General features: G+C 39.6%; 1 protein-coding gene across 1 annotated transcript; it reads right to left on the bottom strand.

Moving 5' to 3' along the window:
- Positions 1 to 267: 267 nt before the first annotated feature.
- Positions 268 to 9,698, bottom strand: LOC139001915 (protein S100-A7-like). The gene is made up of 3 exons (XM_070403420.1): positions 9,611 to 9,698; positions 8,428 to 8,503; positions 268 to 1,253 (listed from the first exon to the last, which is right to left on the bottom strand). Exon 3 carries the CDS (start codon positions 1,215 to 1,217, stop codon positions 912 to 914), a length of 306 nt encoding a protein of 101 aa, XP_070259521.1. The 5' UTR covers positions 1,218 to 1,253; positions 8,428 to 8,503; positions 9,611 to 9,698; the 3' UTR covers positions 268 to 911.
- Between the last annotated feature and the right edge of the window lie 1,471 nt (positions 9,699 to 11,169).

Here is an 11,169-nt window from a genome sequence, read left to right as displayed (position 1 = left end):
TTACATGTAATATGATTAGTGTTTGAAAAGATTTATCTAGTATAAAAATAGTTTCAAAGTTGTAAAAAATGTTTAAATAAATAGGAGTCTCTGAGAACCATCTAGCATTTACAACATTGTTAAGTATGAATTGAAGTGTCACTTTAGTCATGCTTCTAAAATCTCCTGCATAAACTAGTGCCCTTATATGTCTACATAAACACTTTCTCCATTGCAAACAGTATGTATTCTTGGCTCTTAACAAAGATGAATACCTCAAACAAGGGATTAGTATTAGCATTTATTCAACAAATGTTAAAAATTCACTATGACCTTCTCCTTTACTAGATCCTTCAGTAATCCACTTTACAGTTGGACCCAAGAAAACAGTGTAAGACTTTCCATGGGTGGGGGTAGGGGGGCATTTTATTGTCAGAGAGATTTCTCCATACATGTATGACTACCCTTCCTGTATGTATAATAGAAAATCATTTTTAAACTTAATAGTTTTAAAAATATATAACATATATAACCATGTATACAAATACAGAGGACATTAATAATAGCTTTTGTTTTTCTCAAACCCAATGCAGCCAGTCTTTGATTTGTATGTTTTTGTATTTGTTACCCCTCAGAATACCGAAGATTCTCCAACGCTAGCATTCTGAAACATTACCATTAGAATAGTTGTTACATATTTAATTTCATGCTCCACTCAGCATAAAGCAGTTGTGGGACTACAGACCAAAGCAAATTAAGTGGCTTCTTAGATAATTTCCTGCTTAATTGAAAGCAGGTAGCTTTTTAAAAGTAATACTTGGCTTTGTTTCAAATGATTGTAAGGTTATTTCTTCCTTTTTTTTTTTTTTTTTTTCTGGGCAAAAGGGACACTTTATTTCTTGTGGTTTCTGGCAGCCTGGGGCTGGGCGCGCTCACTGTGTTCCCCCAGAACAGGGCGGGGCTCCGTGGCTCTGCCTGTGGTAGTCCATGGCTATGTCCCCCAGCAAGCACAGAAACTCCGAAAACTGGATCTTCTTATCCTCGTTCTGATCCTTTTCCTCAAAGACATGGGCCAAGTAATTGTTGCCCCGTCTGTCACAGTCCTTGACGAAGTTAGGGAAATTCTCCTTCAGCAACATCAGCAGGCCCGGCTGGTCAATCATGTCATCAGGTTTGCTGTATTTGTGGAACAGATCAATCATGGTCATCACGTACTTCTCAGCGCGAGTGTGGCTCATCTTGGTTTTCAAGGAAGCAGAGCTGAGAAAGTGTCACTGAGGAGAAGAATGAGTGTGGTTATTTCTTTTTTTTAAATGCATGGCTGTAGGAGAACTTTCTACTCAGCCCAAGCCCAGTGGTTGGGAGTCTCTCACTGAGTCGAAGGGACATGAATGTGAACTAGTGCTGGTAGCAAATGAATGAGAGCACACCATGAAGGTGTGTGGAGGTGGGGACACAGGGCAAAATGGGAAATATATATACTTATTATATATACACATATATTATATTTGCTTATGTTTTATGTGTATATATAATACACACATACATGTATATCTACATATATGTTAATTTATCATTAACATTTCCTATCATTCTGCTTTACTCTTAGCATTGGTCTAATGTTAGTAAGGGGTCTGTTATGAGACTGGTGGCCCCAGTTCACATCTGACAGGTTTTCTTCATCACAGTGCAAAACTGACCACCGGCTAAGATACCCTCTCGCGCTTCTGGAGATACAGTCCTAGGAGTGAATGTGAACATGCTAATAGGGAGACATGAAAGGAATTTGGTTGGCATAACTGTTTATAAAATGGATGGATTATGGACTTCTGCTTTGTCAGGAGTCAATATTCAGATTTTCCCCCCAAGTAATTTAAACCTGACAAAAAGTTTTTAAATTACAGAAAAGAAAGAATGCTTCCTTGCTGCCTAGATTTAGTAGAAAAACAGAGAGAGAGAGAGAGAGAGAGAGAGAGAGAGAGAGAGAGATAGAGAGAATGAGACAGAGAGATAGGGCAAAAGGTATTTTTCAGAACCAGAAGTTTTAAAACACTACAGGGGGGGAATATATATTGAGTTTTTACATTCATCAATTGCCATGGTGATTCATGCAACTGATAATAGTGCCTAAGTGCCCCAGAGCTATGTAATAAATGATAAGAGATGCACTTTGGGTATTTACTGAAATTCTGACTTGCCTGCAATCTTTTTAGGCCCCTGGTTCTACTGTCTATTCTACCTTGTAGCTCTGCAGTTACAGTGCAAAGATTAGCAAATCAAATTTTTTCTTAAAAAAATTTGTAACCATCTTGTAATATTGAATGCTTAGTTTCCCATTATTTTTGGCATTCCCAGGTGTGTTGTTCCAGTCATTTTAAAAAAGGTCAAGAGAAATGTATTTTTATTGATTTCAGAGAGGAAGGGAAAGGGAGAGAGAGAGACAGAAACATCAATGATGAGAGAGAATCATTGATTGGCTGCCTCCTGCACAACCCACACTGGGGATTGAGCCTGAAACCCAGGCATGTGCCCTAGGACCTCCTGGTTTATAGATCGATGCTCAACCACTAAGCCATGCTGGCTGGGTGAGACACAGCAATTTTAAATGAGTATGAACCAACCAACAGAGCTGTAAGGTATGTGAAGCAAAACTGTTACAACTGAAAGGAAAAACAGCCCTGCTGGCATGGCTCAGTGGCTGAGTGTCAACCTAGGAACCAGGAGGTCATGGTTCAATTCTCCGTCAGAGCACATGCCTGGGTTGCGAGCTTGATTCCCAGTGTGGGGCTTGCAGGAGGCAGCTGATCAATGATTCTCTCTCATCATTGATGTTTCTATCTTTCTCTCCCTCTCTCCCTTTTAGTGATCTCTCTGAAATCAATAAAAATATATTTTTAAAAAAGAAAGGAAAAACAGACAAATCCACAATTACAGAGGGACTTCAACCCTCTTCTCTCAATAATTGCTTGAACAACTGGACAGAAAATCAGCAAAGATATTAAAGAAGTCAACAGCATCGTCACCTAGCAGATGCTAATTGACACTTATGGAACACTCTACCCAACAACAGCAGCACTCTTTTCAAGCAAACACAGAACATACACCATAGGATCTAGAGCCATAAAACAAACCTCAGAGAATTTTAAAGAATTAAATTGGACAGTGCATTCTCTGACCATAATAAAAATCAAACCAGAAGTCATGGGCAGAAAGATAACAGGAAAATAAACACTTAGAAACGAAATAACACACTTCTAAATAATCCATGGGTCAATGAGGAAATCTCAATCGAAATTAAAGGACTGGGATTAAAAAATACATTTAACTGAATGAAAATACAACATATTAAATTTTTGGAATGCAGTGAAAACAGAGAGAAATTGTAAATATAAGAGTAGAAATCAATGAAATTGAAAACAGAAAAGTAAAGAAGATTCATAAAACATAAGATGATTTTTTGAAAAAACATCAATCAAATTGACCAATCTCTAGCAAGACTGAAAGAAAAAAGAGAGAATACACAAATTAATAATATTAGGAATGAAGCTTTAATATCTGATATCACAACAGACCCTACAGACATCAAAGGAAAGTAAGAAAATATCAAACACATAAATTTGAAAACTTAGATAAAATGAACCAATTCTTCAAAGATCACAAGGTACTTCAACTCAAATATTTCAGTAGCCCTGTAACTATTAAGAAAAGTAGATATATAAATATAAAACTTCAGAAAAATAAATCTCTAATCTCTACTATAGAATTCTACCAAACATTTAAAGAAAAATTAACACCAAAATTAACATATTCTCTTCCCTAAAATAGAAGAGGGAGGAACACTTTTTCATTAATATCAGAAAGCCAATATTATCCTGACATCAAAATCAGACAAAGAGAATACAGAAAGAAAAAAGAAAAACTACAGTCTAATATCTCTTATAAATATAAAATAATAATCCTTAACAAAATCTTAGCACATAGATTTTAACACTATGTCAGCACAGGATAAGATATCATGATCTACTGGTGTTTATTCCTGGATACAAGGCTAGTTCAACATTTAAAAAATCAATCAATATAATCTACCATATTAACAGGCTTAGGAAGAAAAATCATATCATTCTATCAATTGATGCAGAAAAAGCACTTGACAAAATTCAATATCCATTCATGATAAAAAAAAAAACTCTCAGAAAACTAGGCATAAGGGGAACTTCTTCAAATGGATAAAAAAATAAATAAATCTATAAGTAACGTCATACTTAATAATGAAAGACCAAATGCTTTCCCTCTAATATCAGGAACAAAGTAAGAATGTCCCATCTCATCATTGTTAATCAACATAATACTGGAAGAACAAATAAGTGAGTATATCAAGGTCACAGAATACAAGCTCAACATATAAAAATTAGCTATCTCTCTATATACTAGCAGAGAGCACATGTAAACAGAAATAAAATATAATACCACATGCAATTGCTCTACAAAGTGAAACACTTAGGTTATAAGTCTAACTAAACATGCTCAGAACTTGTATGCTAGAACTACAAAATGCAAATGAAAGAAATCAAGTAACGATCTAAATAAGTGGAGATATATACTATGTTCATACATAATAAAGATGTCAATCTTCTCAAATTGATATTCAGTTTTAACACAATTCCTATCAAAATCCCAGCAAGGTTTATTGTGACTAGATATTAAGATTATTCCAAAATTTGTATGGAATGGAACTAGAATAACTTAAAAATGTATAAAAAATATTGGAAGTATCAGTCTACTCAGTTTCGAGGCTTATTTGATAGTCACAGTTTCCAAGACAGTGTGGTACTTGTAGAGAGATGGATATACAGATCAACAGAACAAAACAGAGAAGCCAGAAATAGACCCCCACAAGTACTACCAAATGATACTTGCAAAGGTACAAAAGCAATTCAATGGAGGAAGAACAGTCTTTATCAACAAATTGGGATATTCATAGGCAATAAAACCTATGCTCTAAACTCCACACTTATATAAAAATTAACTTAAAATGGGTCATAATCTTAAATATAAAACTATAAAACATTTAGAAAAAATATATAGGAGAAAATCTGTAGAACCTAGGACTTGGTAAAGAGTTCTTAGACATGACACCAAAAGACTGATCCATAAAAGACAAAAATGGAACAATTATGTTATTGTTATAATTAGCTAGTTTATTTATATTAATAATAAGAAGAAAGCAAAGGGGGAGATGGTGCATGCACACTGAAGTCGGCACGGCATAGGAAAGGTGCTTGCCTGTCAGTCAAACCTGGGGAAAAGATAACTGGCTAGAGGGGAAGAGCCACTGCAAGCCCATGAAATCCTGAAGGTTAATGAATTAAGCTCCTGGTTATAATGCCCAGACAAAAGATCTCTATCTCTCTCTCTCTCTCTCTCTCTCTCTCCCTCCTGTTTCTGGCTTGTTCCATGGTAACCCTCACTCACCTGTGTGCTAGCCTGCCAGGGCCTTAGCAGCCGCATGGCCATGCAGACCCCCCACACGTGGGCTGCAGCTGGTCAGAAGCTGGATGGGGCTGTGCTGTAATATGGAATGGGGGCTCTGGGCAGTGGCTTTAATCCTAGCCCCGCTGAAGACAAGATGGGGCTTTTTGCTTGGCGGGATGGAGGGTGATAAGACCTTGGAGGAGAACTCCCTTAATTTTACATCATCAATAAAGCTTTCCACAAAACCTCATTCTCCCATGGGAGCCCCCCAAAATTATTTTCCCAGCAGCACCCCAAGAATTCTACTTCCACCGGTAACAGCTGGGGACTCAGAGGGCACTCCAATGATAATAATTGGACTTCGTCAAAATTAAAAACTTTGCTCTCCAAAATATCCTGTTAAAAGGATGAAAAGACTGGGGTGAATTACTTGCAAATCTCATGTCTGATAAAGGACTCATATCTAAAATTCATATGAACTCAAAACCCAACAGTAACAAAAAAATTATCCAATAAGAAAATGGGCAAAAGACATGAAGAGATATTTCACTGAAGAGGATATATGGATGGCAAATAAGAGGATATGTGAATGGCACGAAAAGATGTTCAACATCACGAGGAAAATGCAAATTAATAATACCATGGTGAGATACCCCTACACACCTATCAGAACAATTAAAATAAAAAAATTTTGGCAAGAATGGTAGAAACTGGCTCACTCCTGCATTGCTGTTGGGAAAGTAAAATAGTACAGCAAGTACAGTAGAAAATAGTTTGACAGTTTCCTAAAAAATAATCATATACTAACCATATGAGCTAGCAATCACACTCCTGAGCATTCATCCAGAGAAATAAAAACTTATATCTACACAAAAACCTGTACAGGAATGTTTGTGGCAGCTTTATTTGTAATAGCCATCAAAAGGGAAACAACCAACCACCATGCCCTACTATTGGTGAATAATTAAATTGTTGTACATTCATAGGATAAAATACTCCTCAGTAACAAAAAGGAATAAACTATTGATACATGAAACAACTTGTATGGATTTCAAGGGCATTATGCTAAGTGAAAAAAGCCAATCAGGAGATTACAAGCTTGGAAGAAGCAATTTACATAACAGTCTCAAAATGACAAATAGAAGTGGAGAATAAATTAGTGGTTGCCAAGGTTTAGGATGTTGTGTGTGGAGGGGGAGGTGATGACTATAAAGAGATTACATAGGGAAGATCTTTGTGGTGCTGGAATCGTTCTGTGCCTTCATTGTGGCAGTGGTTTCAAGAAATATATAGATGATAAGATGACAGAATTACAAGAACACTTTATACCAATGTCAGTGTCCTGATTTTATTGTACTATAGTTATGTATAATGTAACCAATAGTGGATACAAAGTGAAGGATATATGGAACCTTTCTACTAGCTTGCAACTTCCTGTGAATCTACAATTCAAATTAAAAAGTTAAAAAAAAGGAAAAAAAGATGCCCTGGCCACACCCAGACCAGGTAAATATAAATCTCTAGGGAAGGAACCTAGCCAACTGCATTTTTAAAAATTTCACAGGGTATTTCTAAAGTACGGCTTGGGTCCCAAACCCCTGGCGGCTAGTGCTCTTGGTACCATTAATAACCAAGTTATTATTTAACAGGAAAGGAGCAACGGGGAGATTAGATAATATAGGCATGCCATTTGCACAGCTTTGCCAGAAAGCTGCAGTTAACATTCTCCAAGTCTGTTCCCCACACATTGCTGGGGAAAGGGCCTAGACAACAGACACATGCCCAGTAAGGTCTGGGTGATGTAGGAAGATGCCTATCTGTTAGTCACACCTGGGAGCAAGTCAGTGGCCAGAACAGGTGTGGCCACTGCAAGGGTGAGAAATCAGAGATTCTTAACCTCAGAACAAAGGAAGTTTGCCCCTTTTTGCTCTCTGGGCTCTCTGTCTCTTGCTGCTAGCCCCCGAGGGGCTCGCACTCTCTGCACTTGCCCACCTGGCCCACATCCATGTGGACTCCACACAATGGACAAATGGGCTGTGAATAGCCTAATGCTGTACCGGACTCAAACCACCATGGAATGGGCACTCTGGACACTGGCCCTGTATTTGATTCTGCTGGAGCCCCAGCTATGTATTTTCCATGACTGGCTTAAGGACAATGGGACTTAGAAATCCGAGAAATGTAATCCCACGCCAATAAAACCATTCACTCTCCTATGCAAGTCTTAGAAAATTCCTTTTCTAAAGGTATCATAAGATCCATGCTACTCCCACTAGTGTTGGGGGAAATTGGACTCACTGATTTCTCCAGCAACACCATTACTGAGTAGCATACCTGCAAGTGTAGTGAAAGGTAGAAAAGAAGAGGAAAACTAAACATTCAAATCAAATCTGTTTTAGGTTTCTTGAGTATTTTTTCACCCTAATGTTGAAACCTGGCATTTATGTGAATTTAAACAATGTGGATGGGATAATCAGTCATCATTATGTTATAGAGCATTTTAAATAAAAATGCCAACCCTGATAGACTGTTCTTTGGAGTCTAATGCATTTCGTATCAATGTTATAATTTTAAAATGCTAAGGAGCAATTACAATCACACTTAAATATGTAGCAATTTTAGAAAATTAATGTTTCACCGAGTCCTCATTTTTTATAAGTAACAAAATGAATTCAAGGTTTTTTTTGTTTTGTTTTGTTTATTTTAACAAAGTGCTGACTACTACCAGCATTAACCCTGGGAAATATGTGAACAGTAAATATTTCTATCTTGACCATGAACTGTATCCTAATATATTAGTTACTTTTATTAATGATCAACTACTACCTAGAAAGGTCTCTTCGTATAAAACTATTCTAGTGTGTTGAAAACATAGAAGCCAAGGATTATTATGAGCCAATAAATGATAACTTGACCAACTAAATACCTTGTATGATTATTAATTATTCCTTAGTACCATCATCAATTGATACTCACTGTGCATCTATTCAGATGGGCCAGAAGATTTAAAGTTTAGGGAAGAGTCTTTCTCTGCCTTCAAAGGGTTGTAAACCTGTTCGAGGATAGGACCAAATTTATAAACAATAAATAACAAAGCACAAAAGAATATGCTGAAATCTGGACTAGTAGAAAGGGGCCAAAGTGCTTGTTTTTATTGGAGGTATTTTTGCAAGAGCTGGAAGGGAGTTTGCATCATCTGGGCTCATTGATCCTGCAGATGAGCAGCTTCAACAATGCAGATTTATGCTATCCATGGGTGGGTTTCGCTTAGTTCTAGTTGTGGACTTACATCCCAAAATGCAGCTGTTTTGAAGCAAGAGATTTGGCAAAAATTTAAGATGAAGCATAAGGAATTACCTCCCACCCAACTCTAGTCAACAGCAATGTCTGCTCCCCCCTCCTCCAGCCCCCGCTTCAGGGCTTCAAGATTCTTATACGGTTGGAGTGAGGGTGGGAATGTGTTGTGTGCTGAATTATTTGCCCTACTGGGAAGAAACTTCCAAAACTGTACCATCTCTTTCTTCTCTTTCCCCCTCACCCTCCTCCTTTTCCTTTCCCTTTCCTCCCTCCTTTGCCCTCCCCTTCCATTCCTCCTCCCTCCGTCCCAATATGATCCTCACACACTCTATTCTAATTTACAACACAATTTCCCAGATTTATTTTCTGTTCTGGAAATATTTATCCATTTAGAAGCATTAAGTTCCTAACTGTCGTAAAAAACAAAATAAGAACCACCGCGTTTTAAGAGGGATGGTGCAAATTCTTTTAAAGAAAGTTTTGTGATTGTGGGAGGTAATCAACACCTACTCAGACATTCTTCTCTAAGACAGCTGAGGTTTACCATTTTCACTATTATGGCAATGAATTTTTCCTCTTTTGCTTTACGCCTTTTGGCAGCAGCCTCAACTCTGCAGGTGTTAGCGCTGTAAGGGCTGAACCCAACCGCCAGCAGGCCTGCCGAGCCCAGCGTGGGATGTTGCCCAGCAAAACACAGAGCCCCGGGAGCCAGCGACAGAGGAAGGGCGCCTTACAAGCGCGCTTCACAAGAGACTGGGACCAAAGCCCTAGAAAACTAGAGAGAGTTCATTTCCCGGCGGGGGGAACCCGCAGGAGCCGGAAAAAGAGAGGGGAGCGGGGGGGAAGAAAGAAAGAAACCCACCCCGAGATCTTAAACTCAGCGCGAGCGAGAGAGCGCTCAGGCAGGCTTGGCCGCTCCAGCTGGAAGTCATTGTGCCGGCTGGCGTCTGCGTTGTCAGGGCGACCGCCCGGCCGGCGCCAGCGGAGGGGGGAGGCGGGCCCGGTGAATGGGTGACGTCACGCGGCCGGCGCCAGGCAGTCTGGGCGGCCGAGCCAATGAATCAGCTGTTGGGGGAGGGAGCGCGGCGCGCGGGAGGAGGACGCAGGAATGCGCTGCGGGCTGCGCTGCCCCGCGGACGGGCTGGAGGCGCCTCCGCCCCGCCCCGCCCCGCCCCTCCCTGGCGGCCGGTCCTGGAGGAGCCCGGCTGGGCTTCCCACTCCTCCCGCCCGCGCTGCGCTCAGCCCGCGGTCCCTGCCTTCTGCCCGCTGCCCCATGGAGGGAGGCAGGGAGGTCCCGGAGCTGGGCCGGCTTCAGTTAGGGAGGATTTGCTTTCCACTCCTGCGATCAGGCCACTGACTCAAGAAGAAAGGGACGACAACACTTGTTTCTGCAGATAAGTTGGACTTTGAAAGTGTTAAATTCATTGCGGCCTCACTGTGTGCCCTGCATTGTGCTGGTATCACACACACACACACACACACACACACACACACACACACACGAAATCAGAGGGCTTGAAAGAGCTCAAAACAGAAAAAAAAAGAAAGAAATGTACCAAATTCATGATTCAGGCATTTTATTCCATTGTTCCATTGTGCTGTACTACAGTGCTTTTGAGGATCTTTCTAGAATCTAGAAGGTAAATGAATCCAAGAGGCTTCAGTTTTTCAGTGCCTTTGTTTTGCTCTGTTTTGTTTTTCTCTGCCCTGCCTTGCTGTCCGTTAGACTGTAATCTCCAGAAAGCTAAGCACTAGGTCATGGTCATTTCAGTACCCCAGCTTTTAGCGCTCTCTCAGACACAGTTAAGGATTCTAAAATATGAGGAATAGTCTTTGCGTAAAGGCTTGTGAGTCCTTACACATCTATTTTGGGTGCTCGCTTGTTTTTTTGGCGGTGTTCAAGATTGGTGATACATTGTTGCTAAAGCTGGAACACTGGAGAGTGTATGTAGCCTGAAGATTATAGATGTTAAATGTGCCTTCCCTGCTGTTGTCAATTCCCTTTCATGGCCTCCCTTTTCTTCATTTGCAAAAGGAGACTTAGTAAGATATTCTCTTAAGACCCTTAAATTTCCATAAGCCAATCATTCGATTTATCAACTTTTAATAATACATTTTGAGTTTACTCTTCCTATAATTGTATTTGGTAAATACAATAATCATTCATTCATTCAACACAGTTCAGGGATACCTGCTATGCGAATAGTAAATTCTAAAAATTTTAGTTGAATTTTTGTTAAAGTTAAAAGATAGGATTCTTACCTAGAAAACAAAAGAAGATGCTAATCATCTGTTATAAGCCATTGCCACTCAATGTGCATGTGGTTGAAGTGCAGACTTGGGTGAGGGCTGGGATTATGGATGTCTAACAAGCATACAAGTGATGCTGGTCCCCAGACCAGACTTTGAGTGAGAGTCTGC

Source organism: Myotis yumanensis, unplaced genomic scaffold (genome assembly GCF_028538775.1).
Source record: "Myotis yumanensis isolate MYYU_CA2020_CCGP unplaced genomic scaffold, mMyoYum1.0.hap1 SCAF_2, whole genome shotgun sequence".
Classification (NCBI taxonomy): Eukaryota; Metazoa; Chordata; class Mammalia; order Chiroptera; family Vespertilionidae; genus Myotis; species Myotis yumanensis.
Note: the sequence above shows the minus strand (reverse complement) of the source record. Positions and strands in the feature narration are given on the sequence as shown.

What these genes read in the sequence shown, in the direction of transcription:
- LOC139001915 (XM_070403420.1), bottom strand. Translation starts at nt 1,217, where the DNA reads ATGAGCCACACTCGCGCTGAGAAGTACGTGATGACCATGATTGATCTG.